At 39.0% G+C, this 22,940-nt stretch overlaps 2 protein-coding genes and 1 pseudogene across 2 annotated transcripts in view; all 3 read left to right on the plus strand.

Moving 5' to 3' along the window:
• Positions 1-22,940, plus strand: part of LOC134223522 (inositol polyphosphate multikinase) — a 31,250-nt gene that overhangs the window by 501 nt on the left and 7,809 nt on the right. The gene's annotated exons all lie outside the window — the stretch shown is intronic.
• On the plus strand, positions 231-22,285 carry LOC134223524 (hydroxyacyl-coenzyme A dehydrogenase, mitochondrial-like; annotated as a pseudogene).
• LOC134223523 (hydroxyacyl-coenzyme A dehydrogenase, mitochondrial-like) lies at positions 498-7,131 on the plus strand. The gene is made up of 2 exons (XM_062702693.1): positions 498-795; positions 6,259-7,131. The coding sequence occupies exons 1-2, from the start codon at positions 694-696 to the stop codon at positions 7,072-7,074; spliced, it is 918 nt and encodes a 305-aa protein (XP_062558677.1). The 5' UTR covers positions 498-693; the 3' UTR covers positions 7,075-7,131.

The raw sequence follows: 22,940 nt of genomic DNA on the forward strand, positions 1-22,940 counted from the left end.
TAGAGGTCCACTTCCCAATAAAAGCAGCACCAAATGATACGCGTCGTTGTCGTTAGTCTCTGTTTTCTGTTGTTGAAATATTGGTTTGAGCGTAGAATTAATTCATAAATATTATCTCAAATCAATGAGTTCAAGCTTTCACTATTCCATTAAACGTGATAGCCATTTAGCTTGTGTGCCAAAGTGCTGTGAATCTCGGAATATTCTTTTGGCTGAGATTGGCAGAAGCAGAAAGATCTAAAAGCCAATCTCAACCAGCATACAATGTTCCGGGCATCAGAGGCAACAATCGCTATGTAGTTTATAGCCACATTTTCTTCAGAACGTTCAATAATTTGCGTATAAGATTTGTACGACTTCTATTGTGTGGCAAAAGCTGTCCTATATTATCCGGGTGTATGCTGCATTACCAGCCCTGTGATGTACACTTTGCGCGATGACGAAGCTTTTTGATTATCATTCGATTCGTTGATGATTTGGCTCAGCGGACTCAGCACAGCAGCCAGTCGGTCAAGTGGTGTCTGTGATTGGCTATCTCTGGATTTTCACCATCGATTCCTTGTAAGCTACAATTTTCTACGAAATTCTGCCAAAATTACCTCTGGCTAATTGTTAATTAGCTAATTGATCGAAAGAGACTGAGTGCCACTAATAGAAAGTTTATATTACCAAGGGTTTTACGTTCTTCGTACAATGTCGGTGATGCGCGTATTTGCTCGTAATATGGCTACCGCGGCCAAAATTAATAACGTGGTTGTGATCGGTGGTGGCCTGATGGGGGCAGGAATTGCTCAGGTAAGTTATAAAGTTGCTAAAATTATATAATGATGTGCATATAATGTCGCTCCTCAGAAAACCGGGAGCAGGTCCAAAGGTCAACGTCCATGTTTTTATTATTACGATGTTGATGATGATGTTGGTTACCGACCGGTATCCGAGGGGCTTTACGATGGGCTTTACTATAAAATTCGCAATGCATCCGATCTGCGGTGAAACATTTATATTAGGGCTCTTCACAAATTACGTAACGCTTAAATATGAATTTTTCAACCCCCTCCACAACGTCGTATCGATTTTTGGTTAAATTTTTATGTCAATTTGTACAACAAAACAGATTTTTTTAAATGTCGTAACAATGAATTATACTTATACTACTTAATTAAAATTTCCTTGTACTGAATAAAAGTTATGCACTAACTACAGGCTAACGTACCTATTATTGCATAACTACAAAAAAACTTAAGTGTGAATAGCAATAACAATTGGCGCATTGATGTTGCATGAAGGAGAAGAAGAAGCAGAAAGATGATAATCGAAAAAATCTCTACGGGAAAGCATACGAAAAAGTTTTTAAAACTCTTCTTAAAAATTCTAATAGCAATGTAGGGTAAATTATGTATTTTGGACATCTGAATAAATTTTGGACTTTTGGCTATATTTTGCGTGTTTTTCTACTTTCTTGTCTCTTTAACCTCTTTCATTATCACATTTCTGACCATATTTTCGTATTAAATTAGAGAAAATATTGCCAAAATTCCAAAATATATTCAGTTGTCCTAAATACCATCGTTACCCTAATTAAAAACGGTAAGCAGAACGGGGTTGAACTTTTCTTCTACTGTATAATAAACACAATATTTCTATTCGAAAATTTATTTTGTGATATTATACTTAATACACAGTATAAGAAAAGTCCAACCCCGTACTGCTTACCGTTTTGACGTAAACTAGGGTAAAGTGCCCAATAGTGGACCCCCAACCAATAGTGGACCCTCCAGCCATTTTTGCATTATTACAGCACAATATAATAATTTTGCTATGAAATTCCATCGGGAGAACTTACCTTACAGTCCTATGATTTGATTACATGCATTGGAAATGCTATGAAAAGCAAAATTAAATGATTTTTTACAATTCACTAAAAAATAAGCAAGAGAGTGTCCATTATAGGAATATTTTGGGGGGTCCATAATTGGGAAGAAGAACGTCCCGAAACGGAACATAAAAATCAAATGAAGTGTCGACTATAGGGAAGCAAATTCCTATTATGGACCCCCAGGGGGTCTACTATAGGGCGAATTCAGGAAGACTTTAAAATGTTAATTTCAACGAATAACGTCGTGTATTTGAGTGTTTTATGTATGTATCGTGAAGAGGAGATGCAGAACTTGGTATTAGATGCCAAGCAGAATTAATATGTTGAAAATTTCTACTCCTTAGAACAAAAAGAGCAAAATTTCGCTACTAGGGGGTCCACTATTGGGCATTTTACCCTACGTCTAAGGGGAAGACTCTGATACAGGGTGTAAAACGGAAATTTCCAAAATCGAGACCGTCACGAAATTAGGATAGATTTCAAACGCTAATAGCTCCTTTATCTTTCAATGGATTTTCGAGATTTTATTATCAATCGAATCGGCAACTCTCCAGCAATTTTTTAAGCCTATTGGAACTATTGATTGTCAACGTAAAAACATTAAAAATCCAAATCTTTTTCAACTCAGTAAAATTTCACAGTTTCGTTACGACCGCCGTCTGCGGTTGGTTCTTGCGCTTTACTTTTGTGCGGTGATTCGCACAAAAAGTACAAAATAGAACCAAAGCAATGACCGCGGTCGGAGCAAAAAAGTAGTGTTTATAAAAAAAACCCAACTTAATTCACAGAGTAGTGATACTGCCTTTCTCGTATTTAGTCAAGACACCAACCATATATGGCGCTTGTACGGCTCGGTTCGGTGTACCAATTTCTTTATAACTTTTAAACGCAACGGTCGATCGTTATCAAATTCAATAGTGATCAACTAGGCTTTGCCCTGTGTCGAATAAAATTTGTTGCGAGAAAATCGGTTAAAGATAACTGTATGAAAAGTTGTCTAATGTTTTTCTTAGCTTTTGTGCACACACATACACACACACATACACACATACATACACACGGACAGACAGACATGTGATCAGTTCGTTGAGCTGAGTCGATTGGTATATAACACAATGGGTCTCCAGGCCTTTTATAAAAAGTTTGTTTTTGGAGTGAAATGATAGCCTTTCGGTACAACTTTGTTGTACGAGAAAGGCAAAAAGTACTACAGATGCTGGACATGTTCATGTTAGCAAGAGGTGAATATTTAAATTGATTATCAACTTTAAACAAGGTTACACTCTCACTTTTTTGACGGAAATTGAGTAATATTCCTGTGGGATCGAAAGAGAGAGCAATGCAATTTTACTCAGTTACTGAGAAGGTGAAAGTTAGCGTGTATCCTACTATTTAGGCAGCATCCCTTTAAAATAACACTTCAAAAGCATTTAATCGCCATTTAATAGGCAGTTAACTATGAAATGCATTAATCACAAATGCAAGTCGAATAACAATCGGAGAATGGCATCATCACCACTGCGGAATAATAAATTTTAAATTGTCATATCCAACCATTTTCATATATAATGAGTTACGCCAATTTTGTTCGAAACATAGGGTAAGACGGTATAATGCGCCCCACCTGGCCAAAACGCCCCACTTTGATTTCTAGAAAACTATAACTAACTAAGGGTCAAAATCAGTTGGTACCTATTAATATTTGTAAAACCATGGGAGTATTTTTGTATTACGTAATAAAAATAATAGAGAAATACAAAAAGTTACAGTTTTGATGTAATTTTCAATGTTTGTTTGCTCAACATCCTGAAGCGACGCTTGCATACTGTCCGCAAAACTTGCACAGGAACACTCAGTAGGGCAACCAAATAACTTTCCTCAGTGGTTAATATGATATAAAATTGCTTCCATCTTCAAAAATGTAACGTTTTTCAAAAATATGTTTCAATGGTCAAAACGCCCCAGTGTAGGCAGGACGATATGCCCTTACCAACTGGACACAAGCGCGGCGAGCTTGCAGCAGTTGCTATCAAATTATATGGAATCTTTTGAAATCTAATTCCAACCTGCCTAAATGGACTTTTGTTGGTTTTTTAATGTCAAGCACATAAGGATTTGTAACCTTTTTATTATGTGATTGATAAAATACTAATGAAGGGCTATGAAACGTTTTTGGTTAAGGTGGGGCGTATTGCCCAGGCGCTTTATGAAATCCATTTTTTCACGACTTTACAAAAAAGCTTTATTACGTGTTATCTGTAATATTTTTATATGACTACTCACGGGCAATGTATTTGCGACTTCCTGGACTACCGAATAACACAAAGTTTATATAAATTGCGTTGAAAAGTAAAAAGTTATCAAGGAGTTGCCTTAGGGGGGGCATATTATACCGTCTTACCCTAAATGGATTGGTGTCCGATCGAACATGATTTGCGGAAAAACTAAACATTGCACGCGGCAAAACGTTTACCAAAACAAACCTCGCTACCTCCCGACTCCATATATCCAACAATCTAATGGTTGTAATTTGACTAGCACGCACGCGCGGTTTGAAGTTTGTATGAGAATTACTATGAAAACAGTAAATTTTTCGGAAAACCGTTTTGCAACGTTGGTCATTAATATCTAAAAATATATGAGTACGTCGGCAACATAGGAAACTTAGCAAGTGAATAAATCGTCTTTATTGCAAAACAATTCGCTGCTTGCAAGAAAAATTATTAAGGAAATACTAAATCGTGGGAAATTCAATTGAGCACGTAAAAGAATAACATATTAATAATGAGCATTTTTATTTTCTTTATAACTTTGCTTACCAGAATCCGAAATCTTCGGGTTGATTATATTTAGGGGGAAATCCTCAAGTGCCGGATACATAAGCCATTTAACAAAAAAAAACTTTAACTATCCGGATTATACCATATTTTATACCATACTAGCAGAACGTACCCTGCGTTGCTCGGGTTTTTACGTTTAACGTTCGAAATGTCATTTTCTGCGTTGATTGCGACGCCGCACTCTAGATCATTTTTCGAACGATCGCATTAGGTTTTCTCCAAACTCGCTATTGTATTTCGACAATTTTCCCAACTTTTCCTTTACAATTTACTAACCTTTTGCATATAGAAACACAGCTGATCCCAATACGAATCGATTGGTGAGGAAATCTCGCAAATCGGTCATCCTCTTCGTGAGTTACATATAATGCCTCAAAGGAAGAATAGATAGAAGAAAGAAACACAAAATATGACCATTGACCATTGATGATTCATACAAACTTTGAATTTGATCATTTGAACACGTTTTTCGACGATGAATTTTGGTGAAAAATTTTACGATATAGAAAAATGTCTTCTAGTACCGGACGCATTGCATCATGTTCAATTGTGACTAAGTTCCTGTTACATGAATAAAGACATCATTCAGAATAGTAATATTATTCACGTGCTTTAAGTTGTAAATATTAAAATGGTTAGTGGAGCTTATTTGACTCTTCAGCTAAATTTTTTAAATCCTAATCCAAACTCCCACAAGTCCTCTTCAATTTTTGTTTCTGTTAATTTCTGTGGCTTTCTCAGCAAGAAGAAACAATTGAATTGAAGTAAATGTAACAAAACAGGCGTGAAGAATTTTTATTCAACTTAAAATTTTGTACAAAGTTTATCACATGAACATCTGATTTTCCTTGCCGGGACCTCGGAGGACCTTGGACGGACCTTTGCAAGTAGTGTCGTTTTAAGAAGTGTCCGGCGCTGAGAGATTTCTCCCTTAATAGTTAATGATCCGCCTCACGAAACGATCTCTCACATACGGGGCGATTTCTATAGTAATTTCCATACAAACTTCCACCTGCTCGTACTCAGTTAAATTATAACCAATTCAGTTGGAAATCTGGGAGGTTCACCAAAACAGCAAATGTTATCATTCAAGCATAAGGGTGCGCAAAAGTCAAAATTTCAATCACTCTAGGCTCTAACCAAAATAATTATCTTATGATCTGTTTTACGTAGTTTACGTCGGGCGGTCGTATCTTGTATATAACCCTTCTAATTTTTTATATTAAATAGCTTATAGAATTTTTGAGAAGAGTTTTAAAAACTTCTTCGTATGCTTTCCCGTTTAGATTTTTTCGATTATCATCTTTCTGCTTCTTCTTATTGTTTTCGCACTTCTTATTGCTTCTTATGCAACATCAAAGCGCCAATATAACTTATCAAAATCCGGTAACTTTCGAGAAAATGTTTGACGCATGGTCTTAGGGTAGTGCCAAAAAATTATGACAGATGCAATGCGAACTTCTTCAAAACTCATGTTTGCACAGACATTTTAATATTGATCATGAAAAACATAAATATGTAATTCTGATAATGTCGCTCTAGGTCGCGGCAGCAACCGGTCACAAGGTAACGTTGGTGGAAGTGAACGATCAGTTGGTGGAAAAGGCAGTCGGAAGCATCAAGAAAAGCCTGGAACGCGTCGCCAAAAAACAATTCAAGGATGATGCCACCAAAGGCCAACAATTTATCGAAGGAACCCTAAGCAACCTGAAGGGATCGTCCAAGCTGGAAGATGCGGTGTCTTCTTCGGATCTCGTTATCGAAGCCATCGTCGAGAAGATGGAAATCAAGCATGAGTTGTTCGGCAAAATTGATGCCGCTGCACCTGCCAGCTCAATCTTTGCTAGCAACACATCGTCACTTTCGATTGCGGAGATCGGTTCGGTTACGAAGCGAGAGGATCGCTTCGGCGGATTACATTTTTTCAACCCGGTTCCGATTATGAAGCTGTTGGAGGTCATCCGCACCGAAAAGACTTCCGAAGATACTTATCAGCAATTGATGGAATTTGGAAAGCGTATGGGAAAGAGCTGTATTACCTGCAAAGACACGCCCGGTTTCGTCGTGAACCGTTTGTTGGTGCCGTATATGGCGGAAGCAGTTCGTCTACTGGAGCGAGGTGATGCCACGGCTCGCGACATCGATACGGCTATGAAATTGGGAGCTGGCTATCCTATGGGCCCGTTCGAGTTGAACGATTATGTTGGCTTGGATACAACCAATAATATCATACAGGGCTGGCACAAAAAGTTTCCAGACAATCCACTTTTTACTCCACCAAAATTGATTGAAAAACTCGTGTCTGAGGGAAAACTTGGCGTCAAGTCTGGCGAAGGATTTTATTCGTACAAAAAATAAATATGTTTTCATCTGTTTATGTTTGGTAAATAAAGTGCATTTAGTTATTTAAAATGACATGAATCTGATAGATTATATTCTATTTTATGATGACACTAATGCAGAAATATTACATATGGTTAAGGAAAAGGGGGCGGGGTGGTAGCGTCCTTAATAGTCTTAATAGTCCTTAATAGTAATTAATTAATGTCTAGCATCAAAATGCTGAATATAAATAAAAAAAACCCGACTTAATCCACCTACAGTGAACGCAACCCTTCTTACACTTTTGAATGGTTGTGTGTGCCCAGTGCATATTACAATTTCTATGCATATGACCTTCAATTGAATGTAAAATAACTGATATTATCATGCTTTTAACGATTTCAAAATAAAAAGTGGGATATTTCTGGAATTTTAACAATTTTTAAAAAATTCAAAAAGACTGCAGATTTGATTTGCCGCCTTAAATGGCAATATTACAGCTTCTGTTTAAGCCCAAAAGAGTTCAAATCGGGTCATAGACGGCTGAGATATTGGTGTGACAATTCTTCATTAGTAGTCTGAAAATATGTCTCATATTCGTATTTCACAGATATCTCTGAAACCGAATTTCCGATTGTAGAAAAAAATTAATGGGTCCAATGACAAAAACATAGCTTTCGTTTAAAGATAAAATCGCACAAATCGGTCCAAGGACGACTGAGATCTTGATGGGACATATTTTACCAATGTGTGAAGTTGATACGTCTAATGCTTTATGTTCGTATTTCAAAGATATCTCCGGAACTCAATGTCTAATTGCAAAATCAAAATACAATGGGTTCAATGGCAAAGTCATAGCTTTCGTTTAAAGATAAAATCATGCAAATTGGTTTACAGACGGCAGAGATATTTATGTGACATTATTTTGTTAGTTTTCTGAAAATACACTTCATGTTCGTATTTCTCACATATCTCTGGAACCAAATGTTCGATTGCAAAAAAAAATTAAACTCGTACAATGACAAAGTCATAGCTTTCGTTTAGTGTTAAAATCGTGCAAATCGGTCCACGGACGGCTGAGATCTTGATGTGAGATTTTTGTAACGCACACACGCACACACGCACACACATACATACATGTGCTCAGTTCGTCGAGCTGAGTTGATTGGTATATACGACTTGGGTCTCCGAGCCTCGGATAAAAAGTCGGTTTTTAAGCGATCTTTATACCCTTCTTAGGGTGTAAGAAGGGTAAAAGGGATATTTCTGGAAATTTAACAATTTAAAAAATACAAAAGACTGCTGATGTGATTTGCCGCCTTAAATGGCAATATTACAGCTTCTGTTTAAGCCCAAAAGAGTTCAAATCGGGTCATAGACGGCTGAGATATTGGTGTGACAATTTTTCATTAGTAGTCTGAAAATATGTCTCATATTCGTATTTCACAGATATCTCTGAAACCGAATTTCCAATTGCAGAAAAAAATGAATAGGTCCAATGACAAAAACATAGCTTTCGTTTAAAGATAAAATCGCACAAATCGGTCCAAGGACGACTGAGATCTTGATGGGACATATTTTACCAATGTGTGAAGTTGATACGTCTAATGCTTTATGTTCGTATTTTAGAGATATCTCCGGAACCCAATGTCTAATTGCAAAAACAAAATACAATGGGTTCAATGGCAAAGTCATAGCTTTCGTTTAAAGATAAAATCATGCAAATTGGTTTACAGACGGCTGAGATATTCATGTGACATTATTTTGTTAGTTTTCTGAAAATGCACTTCATGTTCGTATTTCTCACATATCTCTGGAACCAAATGTCCGATTGCAAAAAAAATTGAACTCGTACAATGACAAAGTCATAGCTTTCGTTTAGTGTTAAAATCGTGCAAATCGGTCCACGGACGGCTGAGATCTTGATGTGAGATTTTTGTAACGCACACACGCACACACGCACACACACACACATACATACATGTGCTCAGTTCGTCGAGCTGAGTTGATTGGTATATACGACTTGGGTCTCCGAGCCTCGGATAAAAAGTCGGTTTTTCAAGCGATCTTTATACCCTTCTTAGGGTGTAAGAAGGGTAAAAAGGGATATTTCTGGAAATTTAACAATTTTTAAAAAATACAAAAAGACTGCAGATTTGATTTGCCGCCTTAAATGGCAATATTACAGCTTCTGTTTAAGCCCAAAAGAGTTCGAATCCGGTCATAGACGGCGGAGATATTGGTGTGACAATTATTCATTAGTAGTCAGAAAATATGTCTCATATTCGTATTCCACAGATATCTCTGAAACCGAATTTACAATTGCAGAAAAAAAATGAATGGGTCCAATGACAAAACATAGCTTTCGTTTAAAGATAAAATCGCACAAATCGGTCCAAGGACGACTGAGATCTTGATGGGACATATTTTACCAATGTGTGAAGTTGATACGTCTAATGCTTTATGTTCGTATTTCAGAGATATCTCCGGAACCCAATATCTAATTGCAAAAACAAAATACAATGGGTTCAATGGCAAAGTCATAGCTTTCGTTTAAAGATAAAATCATGCAAATTGGTTTACAGACGGCTGAGATATTCATGTGACATTATTTTGTTAGTTTTCTGAAAATGCACTTCATGTTCGTATTTCTCACATATCTCTGGAACCAAATGTCCGATTGCAAAAAAAATTGAACTCGTACAATGACAAAGTCATAGCTTTCGTTTAGTGTTAATCGTTAATCGTGCAAATCGGTCTACGGACGGCTGAGATCTTGATGTGAGATTTTTGTAACGCACACACATACGCACACACGCACACACACACACACATACATACATGTGCTCAGTTCGTCGAGCTGAGTTGATTGGTATATACGACTTGGGTCTCCGAGCCTCGGATAAAAAGTCGGTTTTTCAAGCGATTTTTATACCCTTCTTAGGGTGTAAGAAGGGTAAAAAGAGTTAGTGTAATGTCTTCATTTATTCTTCTTCATATTGGCATTACATCCCTCACTTCCACAGCTGCGAGGTTTCTATAAGCCAAGTTTACCATTTTTGCATTCGTATATCATGAGGCTTACACGATGACACTTTTATGGCCAGGGAAGTCGAGAAAACTTTCTAAACCGGACCGGGAGTCGAACCCACCCACCTTCAGCATGGTCTTGCTTTGTAGACGCGCATAATACCGCATGGCTAAGGAAGGTCTTCATTTATCATAAGATTTAATTCCAACACCTAATTGTAACTTCAACAGTGAGGCCGCCTTAACCCTTAAATGCGCAATGTTGTTTTAAAACAACAAACCGAAAATACGTTTAATGTTAATAATTTCAATGGTTATTCACGTTAAACATATTTCCGACGATTTCTTAAAAAATCGCCTTGCGCCTTCAAGGGTTAAGTGTCTCGTACTTGACTGGACGACTAAATTATAATATACACAACTATTTGATAGGAGGATTTGGCTTAGTGTATCGAAATGAATTACAACTACAAACAGAATGAAACAGATATGTTGAATATAGGACAACAATATTTATAAAAATACATAGTGGTTGATGGAAATTCCTTAGTAATTTTTTATCTTAATGAAAGTAGAAGGGAAATGTGAGGGTGTAATATATTGTATGTTGGGTTATTCACACCCAGAGTGTTTGACAGATAGATCTATTTTCCGTATAACGGACCTTCGGCAGTCATTTATCAGTGAGTAGTAGGCCATGATTTTCTGCCACACAGCACGCAAGCGACCAACCATCAACCAGCTTGCTCGGTGGAAGCTGCCCCTACAAATCTTTCTTTGTTGGTTTCTCGAACGGTTTGTTTGGGAACAGGTGATGGCCTAATGTGTATAGGGGGTATAGCTATATTCACCCTAATTCTTTTGTTTACGCACGAACGTGAACGAAAGCTTATGCGCATTCCCGTTTATGCCAGCAAAATCAAATGGGGAAATGATTCGAACGAGCTGCATTCGTTCGAAAGTTTAGTTCATCCGTAAACAAGAATAGGGGTGATTATATAAGAATAAGACAGAGGCTCTAATAGGTACAGTCGACTCTCTACATCTCGATATCAAAAGAATCATCGAGATAGAGAGAGATCGAAGAATGGAAGAAGCATTGAAATGGGTACTAGATCGAAAAATGTTCGTTGCTATGAAAAACGACAACAAAACTGTTGGATCATAGCAATCTTTGGTATCCAAAAACTATTGAAAATGTACCCTCATAGCAACTTATGAGTATGTATAAAAACCCGATTACTGGCATATGCACGATTTATTCTAAGTTTGTCTTCAAAATATACAGCAACTAGTTATTTAGAAGTTTTAAACCTTATTCCGGTGGTAAGCTGCCCTCCAGTTGTGGTTGTCACAGGCGCAACCGTGGTTGTAGAAGATCCTGTTATAGTCGTTGTCCCCATCTGCTCTACATCTCGATATTGAAGGGACCATCGAGATAGAGAGAGATCGAAGAATGGAAGAAGCATTGAAATGGGTACTAGATCGAAAAATGCTCGTTGCTATAAAAAACGACAACAATGCACCAAAGAAGTTCCAAGTGTCTTGTAAAAATCGTGAGGATTTTTTCGATTCATGTCAACTATGATATTTTTTTTCACGAATGGAATTTGTTAAAATGCGAAAAGCTAACCCCAAGTAAAGAGTACAGAATTGAGGAGTATTGGCACCAGAACCACGTCTGTTGGTGAGCTTCAATACCCTCCAGTGGCAAAGATAGGCCTTAGTTTTGTCACATGACAATGATGTTTGATGTTTCTCAACGTCAGGGAGAATAATGAGCGATAAGGGCGTCGTAAAGGCTCCCCCAGACCTAAGTGATTTCATCGCCGCGACGGCGACAACTAGTCGATTCTATCGTTGGGTCGCTGCATGCAATGTTCTATTTACGCTTCCATACCAACGGCGACAGAATCGCTGTCGCCAAGCGATAGAATCGCGTCGCGACTGTCGCGTCGCGTGTGTTTGGGGGAACCTTAACAGTAAGTACAGTATGACTGTTATATTCATTTATGATTGTTAAATCCGTCTTGCGACTGAGATAAGCCGCGTAAAAAAATTGTAGACCAAGTTATGTCAAAAGTAATTCTGGCACAAAACATAGTTTAATAACAAGTAAATTCTTCAATATTTTAATTACACAGGATTCTTTTTCTTTCGATTTTCGCTCGTATTTTTGATCGTGTGATTTTAATTTACCAGACAGAAACAGACAGAATACAGTGTACTTTATAATTTTCAAACAAATTTCCAAATCTTGATTCCAAATAGTTCACCGGCTAGGAGTCAATTAGATCATTTTATATCATTCTTTGGCTATTATAGGGGAACTGTTCCGTTTTCCATCTCACTGTACATATATTCATCTCATAGCGAAACAAAGAAATTCCGCACCAATTTCGTCGCTTCTTTTTGCTAACATGCATGCTCACTGCTGAAAAAAATCACAAAAATAATAAACAAACAAAATACCTTTTCATTGCTTTGTTTTTCGTGAGACCAATATCGGAGCTATGAGATGAAGTCCAGGAGCAGTAACCCTATTTAAAAAAAATGTTCCAATTATCAACACAATTTTGTGACACAACTTGTAACTCTCTACTCGTTCCCATGACGGCTGATAGATACCTTCTCGTGGTGTGTTACTTAATATGAGGTACCATGGTAACATTGCTAGCTTCTGGCTGATCCAATAAATACCATCCTCAATATCCAACTCTGTGTTACTTATGGAAGTGTCGCAGTCACTGGCCTCTTGCATGCATCTTCCCCCTTTGTACATTGAAGATGGGCGTGGCCAATAGTAAGTAATCCTCATGCTTTTGTTGTTTTTGCCTTTTCTTGATTTCTGATAGCATTCTAGATAAGGATTTCAAAAATAAAACACAAGTTTGCAATCTACGAATTCTACCGTAACAATGCTAATGCAACTTTTAGTTCTATACCCGGTTCAAAACTTCATAATAAAGTCACTATTTGGTATCCTTTCTGCAACCGAAAGTCACTATTTGGTCACTTTTTCGTCATCGCTGGTCACTAAAGTCACTATTTTGAACGGCATTAATCGCTACCAGCCCTGTTATAAGTTTGTCTTCAAAATATACAGCAACTAGTTAGAAGTTTTTAAACCTTATTCCGGAAGTTTTCCGGATATAACAAATGGCGACGAGGAATTAGAACCTGAAGCGATGGCGGAACTTCAAGAAGCAATTCTCCAGATGGCGGCGCTCCTGCAAACTACTCCAATCCCTAGTAACCCGGTGCAAACACTTGAGGCCTTGGCAACGAACATCAGCGATTTTTTTTCGATCCAGAAAATGGAATAACCTTCAAAAAGTGTTACAGCCGATACGCAGACCTTTTTTGATTCGAACGCCGTAGTTTTTGTGCCCGCCGGGGTCGTTGTTGAATCAGGTGTGCTGATCAGGGTAGAAATATTTCACAGTCAATGCAGTGAAAAACATGGATCTCAGTAAAATCTGCAGTCGCCTTCATCGCCGCCGTGGTGAGTGCGACTGGGTGCAGCCGAAAAATCATTTCCGACACCGACTATTCAATTTCGCATTCAGCCACTCACAAGTCGCTCTGACATGCTGCTCAGTTCGCGCCTTACCGTATGACTGTGAGTGGCCCATTTAAACGCGTGGTGAATTTTTTCAATTTGCTGGGTGAATGTGTACATTTTGCTGTGGTAAATTTCATCTTCGCGGCGCTGTGGGCGATGTGAGTTCTGTTGTTTACTTTTCTGCCTCTCCGAGAATGTGAGGTTGATTTCAAAGCAGGAAGAAAATAAAAAAATGATATAAAAAAACATCACCTTCATCCAGTGCTGCCGAATATTTACAACCCTGGTGCTGATGAGCTGCCCTCCAGTTGTGATTGTCACAGGCGCAACCGTGGTTGTAGAAGATCCTGCTGTTGTTGTTGTCGCAGAAGTTGTAGTAGTTGGTTGCCCAGTGGTTGTGGTTGTCACAGGCGCAACGGTGGTTGTAGAAGATCCTGCTGTTGTTGTTGTCGCAGAAGTTGTGGTTGGTTGCCCAGTGGTTGTGGTAGATACTTGAGTAGTAGTTGTTGTGGCAGCAAGAGTCGTTGTCGAAGTGGGTGCGCTGGTGAGCTGCCCATCCTTGCGACGACAGCATCAACGGCAGCACGAAACAAATGTTTCGTCACAACGGCTGCCAACCTCAACCTCCTAGACATCGACTGAATCGAACTGTTCAAGTTATGGCCAGTTCCCATTTATTCGGTCTGCAATCAAGTGAAGGCAAAATCTGTCGACCAACAAATTCGAGAATTCCGAGCGAAGCACGCGGAACTTTTCAGCGATACCTTAGGATACTGCAAGAAAACAAAGGTAAAACTCTTTCTGATGCCGAGCTCACACGATTGGAAACGTTGGGCATCATCGCGCATATCGACTTCTCTGAATGGGCTGCTCCAATTGTGACGGTACGCAAACCGAACGGACGGGTTCGCACCTGCGTGGGCTACTCGACGAAACTCGACGCTCAACTCAATGGCAGCACCATTTTCAGCATCATCGATCTTTTCGATGCGTATCTACCGTATCTACAACTCGAAGTCGATAATAGCTCCCAGAAGCTGCTGACCATCAATACCCATCGTGGTTTTTATCGCTTCAATCGCCTTGCTCTTGGAGTAAAGTCAGTTCCGGGGACGTTCCAACGTTTGGTGGATGGAATGATTGCGGACATGCCAGGCGTCCGCTTTTTCCGCGACCTAGCCATCGTGTTCTCGGGAGATATAAAGTCGCATATGGCATCACTCAACCTACTTTTCCAGTGGCTGAAGGAGTACGGGCGCCACGCCATATATGAGAAGTGCGATCTTTTCCAAACAAAGCTCTTTTAAGGGTCTGTCTCATTTGGAGAATTAAACTGAAATTAAACTTAAAAGTGACATTTCAATAATTATCAAATAACCCTGCTCGCAGAGCAAGATTACTTTTGACAGATATCGAATCATTTTTCATATCAATCTGGGCTGGGCATCCAACCAGCCGGTAGGCAGTTCGTCATCCCATATTTTCTGGATAATGTCAATCGATCGATGCATGTGCTCACTTCCGCGTTTGAGAAGCTCGACCTGGATCTCGTCCTTCCCAGCAGCGTTGGTGGTTCCACAGCTTGACCGTCGCCGACTATGTCCATCCTGCTCCTTAATACACCTTCATTTCCACCGTTCAACAAATCTTCGAGATGCTCCTTCCAGCTGGCTGCCACCATAGTTTTGTCTGTTAGTACATTCCCCTTTCGGTCATTGCACATGGCGGGCACTGGCGCAATCTTATGCCACGCGCCATTGATAGTTGGGTAAAACCTTTGCATATCGTTTCTATCTATGCTCTCTTGCGTTTCAGCTATCACATTCTATTCCTGCTGCCTTTTTTTCTGCGGTGGATTCGTTTCGCTTCTGCCCTTGCTACACTGTCCCTTTCTCTATTGCAATGGGTACGAGCCACTGGCATTCGATACGATGATCAGTACGTGGTCTATCTCTATCTGTGAACATGTATCGCTACACGGATGTTACCAGGTGTGTTGCGGATATTTTTACGTGCTGATTGCCATACCTCTAGCAGCAGCAAGGGTCACAAATAACAGACCATTATCTTTAGTAGCGAAATGAAGACTATAATAAAGGAAGAAAAAACTATTTTAATAGAATTGAAAATGAGCTGAGTATTAAATAACAACAATTTCAACTGGACCAACGCTGAAAACAGTCATTTTATTCTGCAACTCTTACTCTTACCAAATGTTCATCAGGAACTCTATATGAAATAACAAAAATGTATTTGTTGCATTGCTTTCAGAATTTGAACAGAAAATTAATGGTTGATTTCTGTGCAAATACGCAATCAAGAAATACACTCACAGGCGAGGCACACAACTAATAGAACACTACCATGTCAACTCCAATACGGAATGTGGTAATCGTAGGGGCCGGTACCATGGGTTCAGGTATTGCAATGGTATGTACGTAAAAAAAATAAACCACAGGTAAACAGATAAAAAACTAGTTTTAATATTTGTTTGAGTAGAATACTATCTCCTGTAGTTGCATACTCATTGATCAACCCACGGATAATGCTTTCTTGCTATCGTATGAATCGTAAGTCGTCTGTTTATCTGTGGTCCATCCACTATGCTTCACTTCACAAACCAGACGTTATTTATCCTTGTAGGTGGCCGCAGCAACCGGCCACAATGCCACACTCGTTGACGTGAGCCAGGAAGTTCTCGAGAAATCCCGCGCAGGAATTGAAAAGAACTCTGCTCGCATAGCGCGAAAGATGTTCAAAGATGATCCAGATTCAGCTGGTGGTTTTTTGGCCGATGCATTGGGTAGAATAAGCTACAGCACTAATCTGGAGTAGTCTGTTTCCGGTACAGATTTGGTAATTGAAGCTATTGTTGAGAACATGCAGATAAAAAAAGACTTATTCAAGCGGATTGATAGCGTAAGTTTGTCGGCATGTCTTCTGTAGATCACCATCAAGATCTATAACTTTCGTTTTGAATCAACAGGAAGCTCCTGAGCACGTAATATTTGTGAGCAATACATCGTCCTTGTCCATTGTGGAAATGGGATCCGCTACGAAACGAGAGGATCGTTTCGCAGGGTTTCATTTCTTCAATCCGGTACCTGTGATGAAGCTAATCGAAGTGATCAGGACCGATAAAACTTCGGATAATACTCACGCCCGCTTGATGGAGTTTGGCCGTGCCTTAGGGAAAACCTGCATCACTTGTAAAGACACACCGGGGTTCATAGTGAACCGTCTCTTATTCACATTGACGTCGGAAGCATTGCAGATGCTGGAACGTGGCGACGCTGAGATACGAGATATCGACACGGCATTGAAACTGGGCTTGGGGCATCCGATTGGGCCATTTGAGCTGATGGATATGGTGGGACTGGACGTTACTTTGAATATAATGAAGGAACGTCAGGCTCGGTTCCCGAATGATCCGGCAGCGAAACCAAGTCCGACGTTGGAAAAGATGGTCAAAGAAAATAAACTAGGCGTTAAAAGTGGACAAGGGTTTTACAGTTATAAATAAAGGGCCTTAGAAAATGTGGTTGTGGATGGGGATATTAATTAGGGTTATGCGCTAATTCGTCCATGGCGCTAGCATTCGTCATATCAAATTCTAAATCACTAAATACTCGCGAATCGTAAACTAAAATAATGAACTAACCATCTGGCGAGATAGAAAAAAGTGTACACTACGATCTGCATTCATTTAAATTACATTCCGGTGTTACTTACTTGAAATACAGATAAATTTAACTTTGCGGCAGTGACTTTTTCACAATTTCCTACGTTATCCGTGCGACGAAGGAAAATCCAGTTCGTTCACTGCTGTAGAAGACGCGCAACACCGTCACCAAAATCAACTTAATTCACTGCTTTTCACCGCACTTTTTCACATAAATTTCTCACTGCGCACTAAATAAAAGCAATGTTTATTGCTCAAGTGAAAAATAATTGAAAAATAACTACCGGAAGGCGTTCAAATGATCTGTTTTTTCAAACTTTAGAGCGTTTGAAATTTATTTTCTTCGTCGCCTTGTTTATAGTCGAAAAACGCGTTGCCAAACTGGCAGTTTGAACTGAAATAATCTTATGTTACACATCTGATAATACATCATGCAGTCATGCAGTGGGTTTTTCAATTATTTTCCGCTAGTGTAATAAAAGAAAAGTCTTCCAAATAAATATTTTCCATACACACTCGTCATTCACATCAAAATTTTCCACTATTCCAAAAGTTTGAAACAGGAGAAATAATTTCATAACAGAAATCAGTTGGCAGCACTACCCACGTACATGTTAAGCATGTGTGTTAGTTGTTTGACAGCTTGAGGCATTTAACTGAATGGCAGCACAATCGAAACCATTTTTATGCGGTCGAAATGGGATTGCAATAGGAAATTTTTGTTAACTGGAACCGAAATAAACTTTTAAGTTTGACTTTCAAAATTGACCGAAATGATAGTTATTCTGCATAAAGTCACAGATAAGTCGTCCAGTTATCCAAGAAATGGCTTGAGCTCAGGAACAAAGATTTGCAGTCCTGTTTTAAGTATGGTAAATGCTCCTTGTGGTACAGAGAAAGAATACGTAGATGATCAATTTTCCGGTTTCAAATATGGTACATGCTCTCTGTAGTACAAAGAACAGAATGCGTTCACTGCATATGTTCTTGGTCATCCAAGAAATCCCTGGAGTAGGGCCTTTCGATCTACACGCGTAATTGAAGATCAGTTTTCCGGTTTCAAATATGGTACATGCTCTCTGTAGAACAAAGAACATAATGCGTTCACTGCATATGTTCTTGGTCATCCAAGAAATCCATGGAGTAAGGCCTTCCGATCTACACGCGTAACTGAAGATCAATTTTCCGGTTTCAAATATGGTACATGCTCTCTGTAGTACAAAGAACAGAATGCGTTCACTGCATATGTTCTTGGTCATCCAAGAAATCCCTGGAGTAAGGTCTTTCGATCTACACGTGTAACTGAAGATCAATTTTCCGGTTTCAAATATGGTACATGCTCTCTGTAGTACAAAGAACAGAATGCGTTCACTGCATATGTTCTTGGTCATCCAAGAAATCCCTGGAGTAAGGCCTTTCGATCTACACGTGTAACTGAAGATCAATTTTCCGGTTTCAAATATGGTACATGCTCTCTGTAGTACAAAGAACAGAATGCGTTCACTGCATATGTTCTTGGTCATCCAAGAAATCCCTGGAGTAAGGCCTTTCGATCTACACGCGTAACTGAAGATCAATTTTCCGGTTTCAAATATGGTACATGCTCTCTGTAGTCAAAAGAACAGAATGCGTTCACAGCATATGTTCTTGGTCATCCAAGAAATCCCTGGAGTAAGGCCTTTCGATCTACACGCGTAACTGGAGATCAATTTTCCGGTTTCAAATATGGTACATGCTCTCTGTAGTACAAAGAACAGAAAGCGTTCACTGCATATGTTCTTGGTCATCCAAGAAATCCCTGGAGTAAGGTCTTCCGATCTACACGCGTAGCTGATGATCAATTTTCCGGTTTCAAAGAAGGTACATGCTCTCTGTAGTACGAATAACAGAATGCCCTCACAGCATATGTTCTTGGTCATTCAAGAAATCCCTGGAGTAAGCAATTTGATCTTCACGCGTAGCTGAAGATCAATGTTCCGATTTTAAATATGGTTTATGCTCTCTTCATATTGAATACATTTGTGTTGAACTTGATGTTAAACTTAAAAAACACGCAAATAAAGGGATGATTCAAATATGACGTCCACTATTTTTTTAGATTTCTAGACCCCCCTCCCTCCTCTGTCACGCTTTTTTGTATACCTTGTATATGCAGTGTCACAAAATCTTACAAACCCCTCCCCTCCTAAAACCTGTGACATCATTGTTGAACGACCTCAAAGAAAAAAAAACCAACTTAGTTCACCGAATTGTGATACTGCCTTTCTCGCATTTAGTCAAGACACCAACCTTATATGTCGCTTATATGGCTCGGTTTAATGTACCATTTTCGTAATAACTTTCAAACGCGATCAACTAGGCTTTGCCTTCTATCGAATAAAACTTGTTGCGAGAAAATCGGCTAAGGATTGCTATAAGAAAAGTTGTCAAATGTTTTTCTTAGCTTTTGTGCACACATACACACACATACACACACATACACAAACACATACACAAACACATACACACACCTACACACATGCATACAGTTCGTTGAGTCGAGTAGATTGGTATATAACACTATGGGTCTCCGGGCCTTCTATAAAAAGTTCGTTCTTGGAGTGAAATGATAGCCTTTCGGTACAACTTTGTTGTATGAGAAAGGCAAAAATAATGGGTACATTATATATTCAAAACAGGCCTTCAGATCGTTATTTACGCGTGTCGATCTGAAATGATCCACTTCAGGTATTTCTTGGATATCCGCGAACGGCTTTCATACGCAGATTCTGTTACTGTGAAACCTCCATGAGTCGATATTAAAGGGACCTTACATTTACAAAACCATCTTGTAGATCATTGGTTATGCATGTAGATCTGAAGGCCTCCACTTCAGGTATTTCTTGGATAACCACGAACGTCTTCCATACGCAGATTCTGTTATATGTACTACAATGGGTACATAACATTTAAAAAACAAGCCTGTAGATCATTGGTTACGCGTGTAGACCTGAAGGCCTTCACTTCCGGTATTTTGTGGATAACCGTGAAGATCTTCCATATGCAGATTTTATTATATGTACCACAATGGATATATTACATTTACAAAACAGGCCTGTAGATTATTGGTTACGCGTGTAGACCTGAAGGCCTTCACTTCAGGGATTTCTTGGCTAACCGTGAAGATCTTCCATGCGCAGATTCTGTTATATGTACCACAATGGGTATATTACATTAACAAAATAGGCCTGTAGATCATTGGTTACGCGTGTAGATCTGAAGGCCTGCACTTCCGGTATTTCTTGGATAACCGCGAACGTCTTCCATACGCAGATTCTGTTATATGTACCACAATGGGTAAACTACATTTACAAAACAGGCCTGTAGATCATCGGTTACGCGTGTAGACCTGAAGGCCTTCACTTCAGGGATTTCTTGGATAACCGTGAATATCTTCCATACGCAGATTCTGTTATATGTACCACAATGGGTATATTACATTTACAAAACAGGCCTGTAGATCATTGGTTACGCGTGTAGATCTGAAGGCCTTCACTTCCGGTATTTCTTGGTTAACCGCGAACGTCTTCCATACGCAGATGCTGTTATATGTACTACTATGAGTACATTACATTTACAAAACAGGCCTGTAGATCATTGGTTACGCGTGTAGACCTGGAGGCCTTCACTTCAGGGATTTCTTGGATAACCGTGAAGATCTTCCATACGCAGATTCTATCATATGTACCACAATGGATACATTACATTCACAAATCAGGCCTGTAGATCATTGGATACGCGTGTAGATCTGAAGACCTCCACTTCAGGTTTTTCTTGGATAACCGCGAACGTCTTCCATACGCAGATGCTGTTATATGTACTACTATGGGTACATTACATTAACAAAATAGGCCTGTAGATCATTGGTTACGCGTGTAGATCTGAAGGCCTTCACTTCCGGTATTTCTTGGATAACCGCGAACGTCTTCCATACGCAGATTCTGTTATATGTACTACTATGGGTACATTACATATACAAAACAGGCCTGTAGATCATTGGTTACGCGTGTAGACCTGAAGGCCTTCACTTCAGGAATTTCTTGGATAACCGTGAAGATCTTCCATACGCAGATTCTGTTATATGTACCACAATGGGTATATTACATTTACAAAACAGGACTGTAGATCATTGGATACGCGTGTAGATCTGAAGACCTCCACTTCAGGTTTTTCTTGGATAACCGCGAACGTCTTCCATACGCAGATGCTGTTATATGTACTACTATGGGTACATTACATTAACAAAATAGGCCTGTAGATCATTGGTTACGCGTGTAGATCTGAAGACCTCCACTTCAGGTATTTCTTGGATAGCCGCGAACATCCTCCGTACACATATTCTATTCAATGTTTCACAATGTACACATATCATATTCAGAACAGGCCAATATTAATTGAATTTATGTTATTTTTATTTAACACGGTATGATACCGCATAAAAAACTAATTTGGTGTACTTGTAGAAATCGCACACCAATACCAACAGATTTATTTGACAGCAATCCATCGAATTTTAGACTGGACGAATGAAAATTCTCATGGACGTAAACAGATTTTCATAAGACAAATTTGAAAAATTTGAAGGGTATTTTTGATTGCCGATTCTCAATAAACTATGATTTGTTCAATGCGCTAATAGTACACAATGAAAACTAGGAACTCTAAAATACGTGTTGCATACAACTTAGTTAGAGTAAGTAGTTGGGCTGGCGTATAAATTAGATTTGAAAACCAAGCACTACCTACTACGACGGGAATTAGCTCACTACCCTAAGTGGAGAAGGGTTATTTTTTGTATCATGGTCTTTTAAGACAATAAAGTTTTTATTTTCAATATTCTGCGCCAGCAAGTAACGACAATCTTTATGTTTGCTCTATTTCATTGATAAAATAAAACGTAACACGCCTGCGTTTCGCATTATTATGTACTTGGGCCTGTTCAAATATTACGTAACGCAAAAAACGTTGTTTTGAAGAACCCCCCACCCCCTCGTAACAATCCGTAACAATTTTCAGAACCACCCCCACCCCTATGCGTAACGCGTAACAAATGCTATTTTTTTTAAAAAAAGGTCTTTATTTTAATGAAAGACGGTGCCATACATTATTATCTATTACATATTTCATGCTTTTTCAAACATAACGAAAAATTTTTATTTTTAAAATATTTTTTCTCTATGCAAATAAGTTGTTACGCGTAACAATATTTCGAAGAACCTCCACCCCCTATATTTTGCGTAACAAAGCGTAACAAAAATCAAACGACCCCCCACCCCCTATTGCGTTACGTAATATTTGAACAGACCCTACCAAGAATTCAATTTGAATGAGCCCGATGTATGAAAAAGTGTTCATTTTTAGTAAATAGCGCACCGCTCAAACGTCATTGTGTTCATTCGGTGCATTGGACCATTAGGCTCTGCAGCATGACGTCACGAATGAATTCGGTCCTCGTCAAATGAACTTTTTTGACAGTTCAGTAGTACTTTCCATTGACTCCGACAAGGGTCGAGTTCGTCATTGGTTGGCTGCTCCTGAGTCCAACAAGAAGTACTACTAATCTGTCACCAGATTGAGGTTACGTAC

Source organism: Armigeres subalbatus, chromosome 3 (genome assembly GCF_024139115.2).
Source record: "Armigeres subalbatus isolate Guangzhou_Male chromosome 3, GZ_Asu_2, whole genome shotgun sequence".
Taxonomy (NCBI): Eukaryota; Metazoa; Arthropoda; class Insecta; order Diptera; family Culicidae; genus Armigeres; species Armigeres subalbatus.

Coding starts and splice junctions, on each gene's coding strand:
- LOC134223523 (XM_062702693.1), top strand. CDS start 694: ATGTCGGTGATGCGCGTATTTGCTCGTAATATGGCTACCGCGGCCAAA. Junction 796..6,258: donor TGGGGGCAGGAATTGCTCAG/GTAAGTTATAAA, acceptor ATGTCGCTCTAG/GTCGCGGCAGCAACCGGTCA.